Source organism: Oncorhynchus mykiss, chromosome 9 (assembly GCF_013265735.2).
Source record: "Oncorhynchus mykiss isolate Arlee chromosome 9, USDA_OmykA_1.1, whole genome shotgun sequence".
Lineage (NCBI taxonomy): Eukaryota > Metazoa > Chordata > Actinopteri > Salmoniformes > Salmonidae > Oncorhynchus > Oncorhynchus mykiss.
This window is the reverse complement of record NC_048573.1, coordinates 25862869-25881011: the sequence shown is the minus strand read 5'-3', so window position 1 is coordinate 25881011 and position 18143 is coordinate 25862869. Positions and strand designations below refer to the sequence as shown.

At 41.3% G+C, this 18143-nt stretch overlaps 1 protein-coding gene across 7 annotated transcripts in view; it reads left to right on the top strand.

Annotated features, from left to right (window-relative positions):
* LOC110531840 (neurexin-2) overlaps positions 1-15022 on the top strand; it is a 1034463-nt gene extending 1019441 nt beyond the window's left edge. For 6 of the 7 annotated variants that reach the window (XM_036987703.1, XM_036987707.1, XM_036987704.1 and 3 more), the window contains one exon: positions 11646-15022. In XM_036987703.1, the coding sequence (XP_036843598.1) occupies positions 11646-12538 (893 nt within the window). In that variant the 3' untranslated portion in view covers positions 12539-15022. The remainder of the gene's footprint in view (positions 1-11645) is intronic. The other variant, XM_036987708.1, reaches the window with a different exon arrangement.
* The last annotated feature ends 3121 nt before the right edge of the window (positions 15023-18143 follow it).

Here is an 18143-nt window from a genome sequence, read left to right as displayed (position 1 = left end):
AGTGATGAGAACACTGACTGTAAATATGTTAGAGATGAGAACACTGAGAGTAAATATGTTAGAAAGAGATGACTAAACACTGACAGTAAAAATGTTAGAGAGGGATGAGAAAAAACTGACAGTAAATATGTTAGAGAGAGTTGAGAAAACGCTGACTGTAAATATGTTAGAGAGTGATGAGAACACTGACTGTAAATATGTTAGAGATGAGAACACTGAGAGTAAATATGTTAGAGAGAGATGATAAAATACTGACTGTAAATATGTTAGAGAGAGAGATGAGAAAACACTGACAGTAAATATGTTAGAGAGAGATGAGAAAACACTGACAGTAAAAATGTTAGAGAGAGATGAGAAAACACTGACAGTAAATATGTTAGAGAGAGAGATGATAAATCACTGACAGTAAATATGTTAGAGAGAGATGATAAAATACTGACTGTAAATATGTTAGAGAGAGAGATGAGAAAACACTGACAGTAAATATGTTAGAGAGAGATGATAAAACACTGACTGTAAATATGTTAGAGAGAGATGATAAAACACTGACTGTAAATATGTTAGAGAGAGATGAGAAAACACTGACTGTAAATATGTTAGAGAGAGATGAGAAAACACTGACTGTAAATATGGTAGAGAGAGATGAGAAAACACTGACAGTAAATATGTTAGAGAGAGATGAGAAAACACTGACAGAAAATTGTAAGGAGATGAGAATTTTTTTTAATTAAATATTTTAGAGAGAAATTAGAAAACGCTGACAGTAAATATGTTAGAGAGAGATGAGAAAACACTGACAGTAAATATGCTAGAGAGAGAGATGATAAAACACTGACAGTAAATATGTTAGAGAGAGATGATAAAATACTGACTGTAAATATGTTAGAGAGAGAGATGAGAAAACACTGACAGTAAATATGTTAGAGAGAGATGAGAAAACACTGACAGTAAAAATGTTAGAGAGAGATGAGAAAACACTGACAGTAAATATGTTCGAGAGAGAGATGAAAACACTGACAGTAAATATGTTAGAGAGAGATGAGAAAACACTGACAGTAAATATTTTAGAGAGAGATGAGAAAACACTGACAGTAAATATGTTAGAGAGAGTTGAGAAAACGCTGACTGTAAATATGTTAGAGAGTGATGAGAACACTGACTGTAAATATGTTAGAGATGAGAACACTGAGAGTAAATATGTTAGAAAGAGATGACTAAACACTGACAGTAAAAATGTTAGAGAGGGATGAGAAAAAACTGACAGTAAATATGGTAGAGAGAGATAGAAAAACAGAGACAGTATATATGGTAGAGAGAGATGATAAAACATTGACATTAAATATGTTAGAGAGGGATGAGAAAAAACTGACAGTAAATATGGTAGAGAGAGATAGAAAAACAGAGACAGTATATATGGTAGAGAGAGATGATAAAACATTGACAGTAAATATGTTAGAGAGAGATGAGAAAACACTGACAGTAAATATGTTAGAGAGTGATGATAAAACACTGACAGTAAATATGTTAGAGATGAGAAAACACTGACAGTAAATATGTTAGAGAGATGAGAACACTGACAGTAAATATGTTAGAGAGAGATGAGAAAACACTGACAGTTAATTTGTCAGAGAGAGATGAGAACACACCGACAGTAAATTTGTCAGTGAGAGATGAGAAAACACTGACAGTAAATATGTTACAGAGAGATGAGAAAACACTGACAGTTAATTTGTCAGAGAGAGATGAGAAAACACTGACAGTAAATATGTTACAGAGAGATGAGAAAACACTGACAGTAAATATGTTAGAGAGAGATGAGAAAACACTGACAGTTAATATGTTACAGAGAGATGAGAAAACACTGACATTAAATATGTTACAGAGAGATGAGAAAACACTGACAGTTAATATGTTACAGAGAGATGAGAAAACACTGACAGTAAATATGTTACAGAGAGATGAGAAAACACTGACTGTAAATATGTTAGAGAGAGATGAGAAAACACTGACAGTTAATTTGTCAGAGAGAGATGAGAACACACCGACAGTAAATTTGTCAGTGAGAGATGAGAAAACACTGACAGTAAATATGTTACAGAGAGATGAGAAAACACTGACAGTTAATTTGTCAGAGAGAGATGAGAAAACACTGACAGTAAATATGTTACAGAGAGATGAGAAAACACTGACAGTAAATATGTTAGAGAGAGATGAGAAAACACTGACAGTAAATATGTTAGAGAGATGAGAACACTGACAGTAAATATGTTAGAGAGAGATGATAAAACACTGACAGTAAATATGTTAGAGAGAGATGAGAAAACACTGACAGTAAATATGTTAGAGAGAGAGATGATAAAACACTGACAGTATATATGGTAGAGAGAGATGATGAAACACTGACAGTAAATATGTTAGAGAGAGGAGAAAACACTGACAGTAAATATGTTAGAGAGAAATGAGAAAACACTGACAGTATATTGTAGGGAGAGATGAGAAAACACTGATATTAAATATATTAGTGAGAGATGAGAATACACTGACAGTAAATATGTTAGAGAGAGAGATGATAAAACACTGACAGTAAATATGTTAGAGAGAGATGGTAAAATACTGACTGTAAATATGTTAGAGAGAGATGAGAAAACACTGACAGTAAATATGTTAGAGAGAGATGAGAAAACACTGACAGTAAATATGTTAGAGAGAGATGGTAAAATACTGACTGTAAATATGTTAGAGAGAGAGAGATGAGAAAACACTGACAGTAAATATGTTAGAGAGAGATGAGAAAACACTGACAGTAAATATGTTAGAGAGAGATGAGAAAACACTGACAGTAAATATGTTAGAGAGAGATGAGAACACTGACAGTAAATATGTTAGATAGAGATGAGAAAACACTGACAGTAAATATGTTAGAGAGAGATGAGAAAACACTGACAGTAAATATGTTAGAGAGAGATGAGAAAACACTGACAGTAAATATGTTAGAGAGAGATAAGAAAACACTGGCAGTATATTGTAGGGAGATGAGAATTTTTTTAAATTAAATATGTTAGAGAGAAATGAGAAAACACTGGCAGTATATTGTAGGGAGATGAGAATTTTTTTTAATTAAATATGTTAGAGAGAAATGATAAAACACTGACAGTAAATATGTTAGAGAGAGATGATAAAACACTGACAGTAAATATGTTAGAGAGAGATGAGAAAACACTGACAGTAAATATGTTAGAGAGAGAGATGAGAAAACACTGACAGTAAATATGTTAGAGAGAGATGGTAAAATACTGACTGTAAATATGTTAGAGAGAGAGATGAGAAAACACTGACAGTAAATATGTTAGAGAGATGAGAAAACACTGACAGTAAATATGTTAGAGATAGATGAGAAAACACTGACAGTAAATATGTTAGATAGAGATGAGAAAACACTGACAGTAAATATGTTAGAGAGAGATGAGAAAACACTGACAGTAAATATGTTAGAGAGAGATGAGAAAACACTGACAGTAAATATGTTAGAGAGAGATAAGAAAACACTGGCAGTATATTGTAGGGAGATGAGAATTTTTTTAAATTAAATATGTTAGAGAGAAATGAGAAAACACTGGCAGTATATTGTAGGGAGATGAGAATTTTTTTTAATTAAATATGTTAGATAGAGATGAGAAAACACTGACAGTAAATATGTTAGAGAGAGATGAGAAAACACTGACAGTAAATATGTTAGAGAGAGATGGTAAAATACTGACTGTAAATATGTTAGAGAGAGAGATGAGAAAACACTGACAGTAAATATGTTAGAGAGATGAGAAAACACTGACAGTAAATATGTTAGAGATAGATGAGAAAACACTGACAGTAAATATGTTAGAGAGAGATGAGAAAAAACTGAGAGTAAATATGTTAGAGATGAGAACACTGACAGTAAATATGTTAGAGAGAAATGATAAAACACTGACAGTAACTATGTTAGAGAGAGGAGAAAAAACAGACAGTAAATATGTTAGAGAGAGATGAGAAAACGCTGACAGTTTTTTGTAGGGAGATGAGAATTCTTTTAAATTAAATATGTTAGAGAGAAATGAGAAAATGCTGACAGTAAATATGTTAGAGAGAGAGATGAGAAAACACTGACAGTAAATATGTTAGAGAGAGATGATAAAACAATGACAGTAAATATGTTAGAGAGAGATGAGAAAAAACTGACAGTAAATATGTTAGAGATGAGAACACTGACAGTAAATATGTTAGAGAGAAATGATAAAACACTGACAGTTTTTTGTAGGGAGATGAGAATTCTTTTAAATTAAATATGTTAGAGAGAAATGAGAAAATGCTGACAGTAAATATGTTAGAGAGAGAGAGAGGAGAAAACACTGACAGTAAATATGTTAGAGAGAGAGATGAGAAAACACTGACAGTAAATATGTTAGAGAGAGTTGAGAAAACGCTGACTGTAAATATGTTAGAGAGTGATGAGAACACTGACTGTAAATATGTTAGAGATGAGAACACTGAGAGTAAATATGTTAGAAAGAGATGACTAAACACTGACAGTAAAAATGTTAGAGAGGGATGAGAAAAAACTGACAGTAAATATGGTAGAGAGAGATAGAAAAACAGAGACAGTATATATGGTAGAGAGAGATGATAAAACATTGACATTAAATATGTTAGAGAGGGATGAGAAAAAACTGACAGTAAATATGGTAGAGAGAGATAGAAAAACAGAGACAGTATATATGGTAGAGAGAGATGATAAAACATTGACAGTAAATATGTTAGAGAGAGATGAGAAAAAACTGACAGTAAATATGTTAGAGATGAGAAAACACTGACAGTAAATATGTTAGAGATGAGAACACTGACAGTAAATATGTTAGAGAGAGATGAGAAAACACTGACAGTAAATATGTTAGAGATGAGAAAAAACTGACAGTAAATATGGTAGAGAGAGATAGAAAAACAGAGACAGTATATATGGTAGAGAGAGATGATAAAACATTGACAGTAAATATGTTAGAGAGAGATGAGAAAACACTGACAGTAAATATGTTAGAGAGTGATGATAAAACACTGACAGTAAATATGTTAGAGATAAGAAAACACTGACAGTAAATATGTTAGAGAGATGAGAACACTGACAGTAAATATGTTAGAGAGAGATGAGAAAACACTGACAGTTAATTTGTCAGAGAGAGATGAGAAAACACTGACAGTAAATATGTTACAGAGAGATGAGAAAACACTGACAGTAAATATGTCAGAGAGAGATGAGAAAACACTGACAGTAAATATGTTACAGAGAGATGAGAAAACACTGACAGTAAATATGTTAGAGAGAGATGAGAAAACACTGACAGTTAATATGTTACAGAGAGATGAGAAAACACTGACATTAAATATGTTACAGAGAGATGAGAAAACACTGACAGTTAATATGTTACAGAGAGATGAGAAAACACTGACAGTAAATATGTTACAGAGAGATGAGAAAACACTGACTGTAAATATGTTAGAGAGAGATGAGAAAACACTGACAGTTAATTTGTCAGAGAGAGATGAGAACACACCGACAGTAAATTTGTCAGTGAGAGATGAGAAAACACTGACAGTAAATATGTTACAGAGAGATGAGAAAACACTGACAGTTAATTTGTCAGAGAGAGATGAGAAAACACTGACAGTAAATATGTTACAGAGAGATGAGAAAACACTGACAGTAAATATGTTAGAGAGAGATGAGAAAACACTGACAGTAAATAAGTTAGAGAGATGAGAACACTGACAGTAAATATGTTAGAGAGAGATGATAAAACACTGACAGTAAATATGTTAGAGAGAGATGATAAAACACTGACAGTAAATATGTTAGAGAGAGATGAGAAAACACTGACAGTTAATTTGTCAGAGAGAGATGAGAACACACCGACAGTAAATTTGTCAGTGAGAGATGAGAAAACACTGACAGTAAATATGTTACAGAGAGATGAGAAAACACTGACAGTTAATTTGTCAGAGAGAGATGAGAAAACACTGACAGTAAATGTGTTACAGAGAGATGAGAAAACACTGACAGTAAATATGTTAGAGAGAGATGAGAAAACACTGACAGTAAATATGTTAGAGAGATGAGAACACTGACAGTAAATATGTTAGAGAGAGATGATAAAACACTGACAGTAAATATGTTAGAGAGAGATGAGAAAACACTGACAGTTAATTTGTCTGAGAGAGATGAGAACACACTGACAGTATATTGTAGGGAGAGATGAGAAAACACTGACAGTAAATATGTTAGAGAGAGATGAGAAAACACTGACAGTTAATTTGTCTGAGAGAGATGAGAACACACTGACAGTATATTGTAGGGAGAGATGAGAAAACACTGACAGTAAATATGTTAGAGAGAGATGAGAAAACACTGACAGTTAATATGTTAGAGAGATGAGAACACTGACAGTAAATATGTTAGAGAGAAATGAGAACACTGACAGTGATTGAGAGGGAATAGAATAGAGTGAGAGAAAAATGAAGGCAAAGATGAGAAAAAATAATGAGAGGAAAAGACGATAGGTTGATATTTCATGCGTTGACTCAGCCCGTGATCAAACAGCGCTCTTGTGAGGTAGAAACAGTAGTCTGCCGAACTAGCCAACACGAGTGAGAGTTCATGCAACCCATCTCAAAGTGTTGTGTAGAAAAGCACTCTGGAAAGCAATCCGTTATAATCAACCATACGTGGTGAACGTACCTTCGTCTATCAACGTCGGAATAAATTGCCCACCCTCATCATAGGACGGCACGCGTAGACTGTATATTCAATGATGAACTGTGGAATGCTTTTCACTGTTGAACGCACACTACAGTAGGTTTTCAAGATATGCAACTTTCAAAATGCCGAAATTTGGCCCATATGATGCATTTTGAAAGTTACACATCTTGAAAACTTGATTCCTGACATTCAAAACATTTTGGGACTATGTCAACAATGGGCTAATTCAACAAATACCCAAATATAGTTTTTGGGTGGAGTTTTCCTTGGACTAAATCAAGAATGTAGTCTTTGTTAAGTGGATTATTATCCTGTATAGTTGACCGTTGTGGAGATGGAGAATGATTTAGGCTAGAACATCCGTGTCCATTGTGAGCTCTAGTCTCTTCGCAGCGTAATCAAAGCTCATTCTTCATGCAGCATATCAACTCTGAACAGTCGTTCGACCATGAATATTTCACGTGGCTCAGGACGAGCCAACGTGATCGGCAGAACAACTTAGTGCCCGTGTTTGTTTGGCATCCATCGTTGATGCGTCGGTATCCGTCTTTAGCGCTGAGGGGAAAAAACACACCCACTTTGAGTTCTGGTTTGAACAAGGTGAGTCCTCCTCTAGCGCTATGGAGACGGTGAGCTGTAAAGACGAGTGACGCCACGGCGGGCTGACCTAACTATGGGAAAAGCTCATTCCCTCGACAGGTCAAATCATTTTACAATGTAGCGAGTCAAGTGGATTTTCAGTCTTCCAAACGAAGGGCACCTCAATGGGTTCTCTATGGGTTCTTGGCAGTTCTCAGTGTGATGATGACCGGAGCGTTTGAAACCTGTTTGAACATGTCCGTTCACACCAGCTGATTCATCATACAGCCAATGGTGTGGCTATGGTGGCCAACCTGTGGGTGCCATCTGACCAATCAGAAGCTGCATATGCAGTTTACGGGCACAGTCATGGGAAGGGGAGGTATACCAGAGGTGTTGATAGGACTGTGTCGAGACAAAGACACACTCAGTGAAGAGACGAGCGAGACGAGTGTAGCCATGCGTGTAGATGCCTGTGTGGGTCTGTGTTTGAGGGTTGACAAACCGTCAGCTACTCCAACCTTGGCCTTGTGGTCAGCAGTAACTTTTCCTATCCAAGTACGGCACCAAGGACAAAGCTTATGGCACAAAGCTGAATTACGTGGCCAGAAGAGAGTGTTGTTATGGTTTGCACTTTCACCTTCTAATTCATGATGATTAGAACCAAAGGAATGCAACACATTTGAGAACAATGCAAACGGTAATAAACAAATCCACTTTTTTAACAAAGTCTTGGATTCACCTAATGATCATGACTACTTAGAAGCAGGTTCACACAGAGTCTTCAGCAATTACTCAGACAGAGTGGCATTTTTTTCCCCAGCGATGTAACCATATTGTGGCGAGAACACCAAACATTCACCTCAGCTCACCCTCGTGTCATCCTGTCGACAGGGCACACATTGAGCCCTGGCCACCAGATACTGGATGGCTTCATAACGGCTCTTGGTTTTCTTACAACACTCCCTCAGTGTCAGACACCTGTGACTGAGCCACGCAGTAGCGGAGCACAGCGAGGGCAGACTGCATACATAGAGGCAGGAGGACAGCGAGGGGCAGAATGCATACAGAGAGGCAGGAGGACAGCGAGGGGCAGAATGCATACAGGGATGCAGAAGGACAGCGAAGGGCAGACAGCATACAGAGAGGCAGGAGGACAGCGAGGGGCAGACTGCATACAGAGAGGCAGGAGGACAGCGAGGGGCAGACTGCATACAGGGATGCAGGAGGACAGCGAGGGGCAGAATGCATACAGAGAGGCAGGAGGACAGCGAGGGGCAGAATGTATACAGAGAGACAGGAGGACAGCGAGGGGCAGACTGCATACAGAGAGGCAGGAGGACAGCGAGGGGCAGACTGTATACAGAGGCAGGAGGACAGCGAGGGGCAGACTGCATACAGAGAGGCAGGAGGACAGCGAGGGTCAGACTGCATACAGAGAGGCAGTAGGACAGCAAGGGGCAGACTGCATACAGAGAGGCAGGAGGACAGCGGGGAAAGACTGCATACAGAGAGGCAGGAGGACAGCAAGGGGCAGACTGCATACAGAGAGGCAGGAGGACAGCGGGGAAAGACTGCATACAGAGAGGCAGGTTGACAGCGAGGGGCAGACTGCATACAGAGAGGCAGGAGGACAGCGAGGGGCAGACTGCATACAGAGAGGCAGGAGGACAGCGAGGGGCAGACTGCATACAGAGAGGCAGGAGGACAGCGAGGGGCAGACTGCATACAGAGAGGCAGGAGGACAGCGAGGGGCAGACTGCATACAGAGAGGCAGGAGGACAGCGAGGGGCAGACTGCATACAGAGAGGCAGGAGGACAGCGAGGGGCAGAATGCATACAGAGAGGCAGGAGGACAGCGAGGGGCAGACTGCATACAGAGAGGCAGGTGGACAGCGGGGGGGCAGACTGCATACAGAGAGGCAGGAGGACAGCGAGGGGCAGACTGCATACAGAGAGGCAGGAGGACAGCGAGGGGCAGAATGCATACAGAGAGGCAGGAGGACAGCGAGGGGCAGACTGCATACAGAGAGGCAGGAGGACAGCGAGGGGAAGACTGCATACAGAGAGGCAGGAGGACAGCGAGGCTCAGACTGCATACAGAGAGGCAGGAGGACAGCGAGGTATTCCACTGGCACCATTTCAGTCGTACAGACAGGTGGCGAGGTAAAGATAGATGCAAGTCTATCTTATCCAGCAAGTCAGAATAGAAGCTAAATATGTCTAGAGTACAGGAAGACGGGAAAGTAGAAAACAATGCTCAGAATCGTACGAATTTACAGAATATGTATGACAAGTCATCTAATATTCTGTAGTTCTATCTTATTTTGGGCTAGCGGTTTATTCATTTTCTCTGTTTACCTTTCTTTGTTCCTCAAGTGTGCCAACACTCTTCAAGGTGAATCTCAACCCTCAGACACAGAGATCCTCACATAAGTAGGCACCCTAATGTTGCCACGGTAACATGGCCATTTTGACTGTGCAGTAGCAGTTGTATGAGTTGGGAATGGGCTTGATCCTATGAGGTTCTATTAAGGTTGAATACTGACTAACTTTCTCTTTCTCAGCATTCATGTTTTTACTCCCTCTAAAGACCTTGTTGTTGCTCTGTGTATTATTGGTGATGATCTTTTGAAAGGTTTTTGTGTAAAAGTTGCATTATAACCCTTATGAAAGTCCCTTGCCCTACTTATTGTGGGGTTGTCAGGAAAAATGGGTCTTGAGGGCTTGGAGGGGGCTTGAGCACTTGTGGGATATGTTGGCCTAGGAATTACAAATACAACCCCAAAATACCCTCAATACACATTTCTAGATTCTCCACTCCACACTCACTTGCTTTATCCGACCCCTATTCCGTTTTAGATACACAAATTTACCTCATCAACACAAGAAAAGGGCCAGGGTTAAGAATATGTATGATTCATGTTATGGACATTTCTGTGACTAACCTTATCATTGTCCATAAAGAGAAATGTCATAATCTTTCAAACTGCCCCTAACATTTTTGCAAATTGTTTCTGTGATTGTGACCTTAACAAGATTATGGGATGCGGCAGAGGGTAGCAAATTGTTTTTTGAAGAGGGAATGTAAACTTGCCATTGATATTGTGCTATGTACTGCTAACATTTTCCCATTATGTTTAACGTCTCCAATTGGTACTCCTATGTTTGTCTGAATGATTTTGTCCTATCTTTAAAGCAATGTACTGACTTGTAAACACCCCAAATGTTTTATTAACTATGGGTGTGATTATATTACAAAGGACAAAAAAAAAGTAATTCACAAAATGATCCAATTCCCTCCAACACTGAATATAAAGGCATAGACAAATGGGGCTAAGGCATAAAGATCTAAGAAATTGTTAACTGTGTCGGGTGATAATTGGTAGAAGGGAATGGGAATTTTAATGTTCCTTGTTTTAGCATATCTACTGGGAGGGAGGTGGGTGTTAGAACCACATCTGTAGACTGTGTTTCGGGGGAGAAACTAGGGGCATCAGTTTCCCCCAGCTGGTCTTCGGGGTTTGAATACAGATTACAGCTAATTAGAACTGAGCCATGGAACCCACCATGCCCCAAGGCGGAATAGGATTTGAGCCATTCTTTATGAAAACTGAAAAACACAATGAATTATTTAGAGAATTATTAGATTTTTCACACACACACAACAAGAAAAAAAATGGGGGGGGGGGGGGGGGAGTGTCGGGGGGGGGGGGGGGGGGGGGGGAGTTGTTAATCACTATTCAAGAACAATCTTACACAGCTTTCTTTTGTAATTTTTTTTTTCATGCAAAAATCATGCGGCCAATTTGTTGATGTAAGTGACCTGAACTCCGTGGTTTGCTATCTTATTTAACCCAAAGAAAACTGAGAGTTAGCGTAGAAATAGAACAGCATAGACAGGCAGACAGCAAAGGATAGCTTGTATCTAGTAGATGTTGATCTGTTGTTTAGTCTTTTGAACATGTTGTCCATGGACAACAGTAACATATAAGTATAGTCATGTTCAGTCTAGAGCAAGGGAGATGTAAGGAGAGTCAGAAAATGTATTGTTATCTTTATACTATGTATTGTACATCTGTTTAGTCAGCTTAACTCTTTAAATAGAAGACTAGAGACTAACTCAACTTTAGAACTGACCTCATGTCAGGTTTTAGTGCTGTTCTAATAATGGTGTTGCTGTTTTCATTTGAACTTTTGTTGTTTTTCTTTTTTGGTCTGGAGAGGGCGCTCTGTTTTTCACTAACACTCTTTTCCCTCCGTTGTCTCTTTCTTGTCCTAGGAGGTGAATTAGTGTTGCCCATAATAACGGTGGACTCCCTAGACCCCCCATCCATCGTCACCCGCTACCCTGTAATCCCCCCGCCCCCCACCTACCGGCCCCTCCTACCCTTCCTCGAAACGACCAAAGAGTCCCTCCCCCTGCCCAACGGTCGCCCCCCCTGCCCACTGGACCAGGAGGACTGCGAAGAGGCGGGACCCATCGAGGTGTCCGCCTACGGCTCGGGTGAGATGACCGAGTCGGACGACGAGGACTATTACAAAAACTCCCCCCTCGTCACCGACAGGACGGTCCTCCCCCCTCCCCCCAACGAGAGTGGCATCCATAACCCCCACGACCGTCACTTCTCCCACCGGCCCCCCAACTCCCACCGCCCCCCTCTGTCCTCCACCCCCACAGCCAACCCCAACCAGCTAGGCCCCAGGCTCAACAAGCCCGGCGGCAGCAGCAGCAAAAACCCCGCTGGCAAGATGAACACCCGGGACCAGGTGCTGCTGCCGCCCTCCAACCCCTCCTCAGACCCTGACCGCCACCGCCATGTCCCAGGTGTAACCTACCCTCCCAATTTCCCCCATGTGCCCACCCCAGACCCCACCTCCCCAGAGAGAGGAGGGCCTCCCGGCGCAGTGGAGGTAATCAGGGAGTCCAGCAGCACCACGGGCATGGTGGTAGGCATCGTGGCGGCCGCTGCCCTCTGCATCCTCATCCTGCTCTACGCCATGTATAAGTACCGTAACCGGGACGAGGGCTCCTACCAGGTAGACCAGAGCCGAAACTACATCAGTAACTCGGCCACGCAGAGCAACGGCACCCTGGTGAAGGAGAAACAGCCGGGCACAGCCAAGACAACCACCAAGAACAAGAAGAACAAAGACAAGGAGTACTACGTCTGAGACCGGCCTAGCCAGAGACAGAGGACGAAAGGAGACACACAGAGAGAGAGGAAGGGAGGGGGAGAGAGGAGAGGGGAGAGATGGAGGTAGAGGAAGGAGAAAGGTAAGGCAGTATATGAAGTGACAACTGTAAAGTAATTAGCAAAATCTTTGTGGGCAGAGTTTCAATTATTTTAGTATATAGGTTACATTGCCGCCAAAATGACCTCCTCGCTTTCCTCCTCAACCCATTTAGAGCCTAAAGCAAAGGGAGAAAGGATGGGATTGGCACAGAAACGTTTTAAACGTCTTAATCAGATCGACACATAGTCCTATTTTTTACACAACTATTCAAAATATTCTTGGTATTTTTCTTCAATACAGTAATATTCTTTCTCACTTAGCCTCATAACATTTTCTTTGAGAACACAAACAGACAAAGTCTTGACTACAATGGCCGCCAAACCTCGCTCAATATAATATAATTTTGTGCCAACAGCCATACCCAGAGCTCATGCTACAACGAAGCTAGGTAATCCAGCACCATTTAAAGGGTATTGTATTGTATATAGCCTACAATCAGAGTTAAGCATGGTGATTGACTATAGAGAGACACAGGGAAGGAAGAACCACCATCAGTGTTTGAGGTTAAGTGTCTGGTTTAATTAGCTAAAAAGCTAACATATTAAATCATAAATGTATTGATTCTATCTACTAGATGGGTTTGTATTGGAAGTTCAAACCCCACTGCTAGCCAAGTACAGTAATACCAAAATACTGCCAAACATACAGAAACTAGGTGTCAAATCTGCCTCCTTCCCTCATCTAAGTATTCAAACATCACCTCACTTGTCTCTCGTGAAGTCTCTCCCTCTTTCTCTTCCTCCTTCTCTCACTCGTGAGCATCTTTTTCTGTCCCTGTCTATGGTCCTGAGGAGCTGATGCAACATTATTCTGCTATGTTTCAAGCATGTAGTAGTCATTTCCGAAGAAACTTTCTGTGGAGAAAACACAAAAAAATGACGATGATAACTAGCAAACCCCGTGTGAGGACAACACCTTGAAGCAACCAGCGGATGCTACGTATTACGTTTTAGCCGCCAAAACAACTACTGAGGCCAAAACCCTGGGTCGTCTTTCAGTTCTCCAGCAGATATCCGTAATGTGTTTTTCTTGGGGGCTCCACACAGCATTTCCCCCTACTGAGCCCACTACCGCAGAGGATGTGGCTCACGTCGTTACAGTCCTATCACACACAAACCAGAAACCAACCTCCAGCAGACAACCTGACTTTGTTCTATATAAATATATATATGTATAGACGTTCAGAGAAAAAAAACCGCTATGGACCTAACTGAGAGTGTGTCATAAGAGGAGAAATGCACCCTAATGCGCGTGCATCAGTGGACTCGGTGATAGATAACGAAGATGATGGACAATTGATACTTGACGTGAGACCGATATCCCCCACCAATCCCCTTAATCATGCACACTATGACCAACATTCAACGACAGTGGGAAACGCAGTCCCACTAAGGTGGAGATTAAAAGGAAGAGTGGGACGGTGTTTTTTTGTTTGCTGTTTTTGTTTTTTAGTTTCTTTCCCTGAAAAATGAGAGACATTTGATGGAAATTGTGAATTCATTTGCTGGAGTCCCACTGTCGCCCCTTAGTGTTGGGGGGAAAGCGTACGCTACCTTGGATCTGCGTTCTTGCCTCTCATTGGTCAAGACTGATGACAGCCAATGAGGGCAAGCCCAGTGAAAAACGTTAAATGGAAAAAAACACAGAACAAGGCGAACAGCAAGTTCACTTGCTGATGTACAACAAGAACTCTAGTATTCCAATTTTCTCAACTCTATTAAAAAAAGAAAACTGTACCATGAAAAGAAAAGAAAAACCTTTAAAAAAAGTTTGTGAAATGTCTAAATATTTGAATCTCTCATCCCATTACTAAGAAAATGTGTTTTCCCTATTACCATTCCTGTTCGGAGAAAAAAATACGACAAAGATAATCAATTCTGGGAAATTTAAAATGTATATGTTATTTTTTGGTAATTAAGCAAATGTGATTTGGGTTACAAACATTAAACCTCTCCTCCATCCCTCCTACTGCCATCTCAATCCATTCTTGTCCCACGTTCATCCCTTCATCTCTCCATACCTCATCCCCTTTTCTCACAATGGCAGATTGTAGGTAACCATTTAACTGAAGACCGCACATGGTCTCATCCATCCTCTCTTTTCTATTTTCTATTGTTTTATATCTCTCTGTAACTGCTAGAGTCAAAATGGCCGCCATGTCTGGAGAATGGCTCCATCCCACCCATCCTTTTTCCTCATTCGGTTTGTCCGGTTTCTCTTTCAATCCATTGCAAAAAGAACCATCCTCCTCCCAGTATCTTCCTGTTCTTTCTAAATGTTATTGTAAAGTGTTCCAGTGAGATTACTCTAAATATGTGTACATTAACAGAGGGGAATACACTTGGTTATATACTTCTTCTACCTCTTGTTGCGTGGTCTGTTGGTCTCAATCAGTTAAATATATTGCAGGTGTTGTTGTTTTTCAGACTGAAAAGTGTTAATACTTCTACTTTAACCTTGACATAACACTTAACAAAGTGTCTCTTGGTTCATCTTGCATAAGTATTCTAGCTGCGGCATTATAGATAATAGTGAGGCCAGATATGAATGGTGTTATTCCAGCATTTGCTCATCACACTTTTTAAAAGTGAGTTTGTGTGTGATACACACAGGTATCCATTTATACACATACACCAATATCATCACAACATAACAAGGAGCCTGCCTGCCTTCCAAGATACGTGGACGAGTGGAAGAGGCCATAAAGGTGCCGCATTGCTTCCTAACCTACACACAGACTGTAAACGGGCTGAAATCCCATATTCCCTTATAATGAGCACACACACTATGAAGAACATCTGGCTCCCAGAGTGGTGAATGTTCCGCTGGTAGTGATGATAATCATCTACATTTCCTTGGCTCTAACAATCCTGGAGGTGCAGTATTCCATCTGACCAAGACCTGCGCAAGGGACACAAGGACACAGGTAAGAGTTACTTGACTTAGAGGAAGATAAAGTGTCTCGTCTTACAGTGGCCTCCAAACGGTGAACTCTTCCATAGACGATGTACATCTGGAGTAAGGTCATCTGCAGCAGGGTAGGTCAGGGTTTCCCAAATTTGATCCTGGGCCCCCTGCCTGGGTACACATTTTCCCTCCAATTCTTGTCGGTGTTTCCTCTCCATTTCATCATCCGTTCTTTCCCTCGCTGTGGCCGCTTGCTCCCGCCTTCCCCAACATGACAGGTCACCTCAAACACCGCTCCTCTTAACTCGTCTGGAGAAGTGAGAGAGCTTTGCACCGACGCTAACCCCCTTCTTTTTCTTCTCTGAAAATACCCACGTTTGTTCCTCTCGAGCTTGCTTCGCTCTGCATTCATCAAAACGTCTATGGCGTCTTTATTTCCCCCATGGCTACGCATTGTTGAGAAAAGCGCTGTGGTAAACAAGCCTCAAACACAGCCGTCACAAGGAATACAGTTATCGCTTCCCTCAACGAGCCATCAGCTCTGACATCATCTGAAGCAGCCGCCGTGGCATGCAAAATTAGTGTGTGCTGCTGTGTGCATGTTTGTGTGTGTTCCCGCTCGCGAAGGGACTTCAGTCCCACTTTCTTGTTTATTCACTTCATTCTGTCAGACGCTCAAATGGCTTGTGTGATGTACAGTGTGTGGGTGTTCCCCCAGGCACAGCGTTTTAAATGACAGAGGAGCATCCCTCAGGGTTAGGAGTTGTAACGTTGAAGACAACAGGGCAGGTAATCCTTCTAGTCTATCACCTGTAAAGGGATTTTGGGGCAGGGACTCATCAGTGCTATTAGACTGGCAGGCCATGATAGAACTCTGGGTATTGTTTTTGCTAACATGGCATCAAAGATGCAGTGACATCGTGTCCCATATTGCTTCGTGAAAGAATTAGAGAAACGGCAAAAAATAATATAAATATGTATTCTTGTGCGTGTGTGAACACGTGGTTGTATGTGTGTCTCAGTTCCCAGTGCCATGAACAACCCAGCTATATGCTATGTTAAAGCGTATCTACACCCTAAAAAAATTGATTATAATAACAAATACATTTAAAAACCAGCTTCAGTGTGCTGAACAGCTGCTGTGTGTTAACACCATCCCAATCTGTGTCCTACGCCTCTCTCTCCACTACTGTGGGCTTTCTCTCCTAACCCTCCCCAACACTCAAGTCTCCTCCACCGAGTGCATCATGTGTTACTGATCTAGAAATCTCTGAACCGCCAGGGGCGGGTCTGATGACACACCAACTGATCTAGGGCCTGTTGAAACCACAGGAGTCTTTCTCTGATGCCATACTAGTTGCAGAAGCCCATCTCTCTCTCTCTCTCTCTCTCTCTCTCTCTCTCTCTCGCTTCCACACATCTCAGTGTGTAGAAATTCACAAGATGGGTTGCGGCAGAGGGACATATTGACAGCCCCTGATGGGCTTGACACAAATAGATGCCCAATTTACAAGTCAAATATGTAGCGGGAGCTATCTGTGTGGAAGGGAGAGAGAATGAAGGAGAGAAAGAGATGGTACGAGAGGGAAAGAAGAAAAGAAAGAGAATGAGAGAGAGTAAGATAAAGGGAGAGTGAGAGAAAGTAAAGAGAGCGGGAAGGAGAAAGAGTAAGAGAAAGGGAGAGTGAGAGAAAGTAAAAAAAGAGTGTGAGAGTGCAGTGCGGAACTCAGCAGCCCTGTAGGCATACTGAAGCACAGGGACGTGGAATGACGAATGAACATATGCTGTAGGGACCTGCCACAAAGCACTAGTCACTGGAATAGAGCCATTCTCACTGCACTGATCAATCAATCGACTGTCAGAGGATAAGAGCAGCTCACAGGGAGACGGAAAGATGGAGGGAGAGAGAGACGGCGATGGGATGGAGTGATCTGTATTGCAAAGGGGAGATGGGTAGCTGATATTGCCGGAGCGCTACAGAGGAGTGAGCCTAGAACTGTGTGTGTGTCTGCCTTTTTTCCGAGCTGCGCCATACTTCCCCTAGTATTTCTGCCAGTGGTTGCCATGGTAACCTGGTACCGTCATTGTCAAATCAAATCAAACGTTATTGGTCACATACACATATTTAGCAGATGTTATTACAGATGTAGCGAAATGCTTGTGTTCCTAGCTCCAGCAGTGCAGTAGTATCTAACAATTCACAACAATAGACACAAATCTAAAAGTGAAAGAATGGAATTAAGAAATATATAAATATTAGATTGAAAATGCAGTAGAATATAATGCAGTATATACATATGAGATGAGTAAAGCAGTATGTAAACATTATTAAAGTGACTAGTGTTCCATTATTAAAGTGGCCAGTGATTCCAAGTCAATGTATATAGGGCAGCAGCCTCTAAGGTGCAGGGTTGCGTAACCAGGTGGAAGCTGGCTAGTGAGGGCTATTTAACAGTCTGATGGCCTTGAGATAGAAGCTGTTTTTCAGTCTATCGGCCCCAGCTTTGAAGCAGCTGTACTGACCTCGCCTTGTGGATGATAACGGGGTGAACAGGCTCAGGTGGTTCAGGTGGCT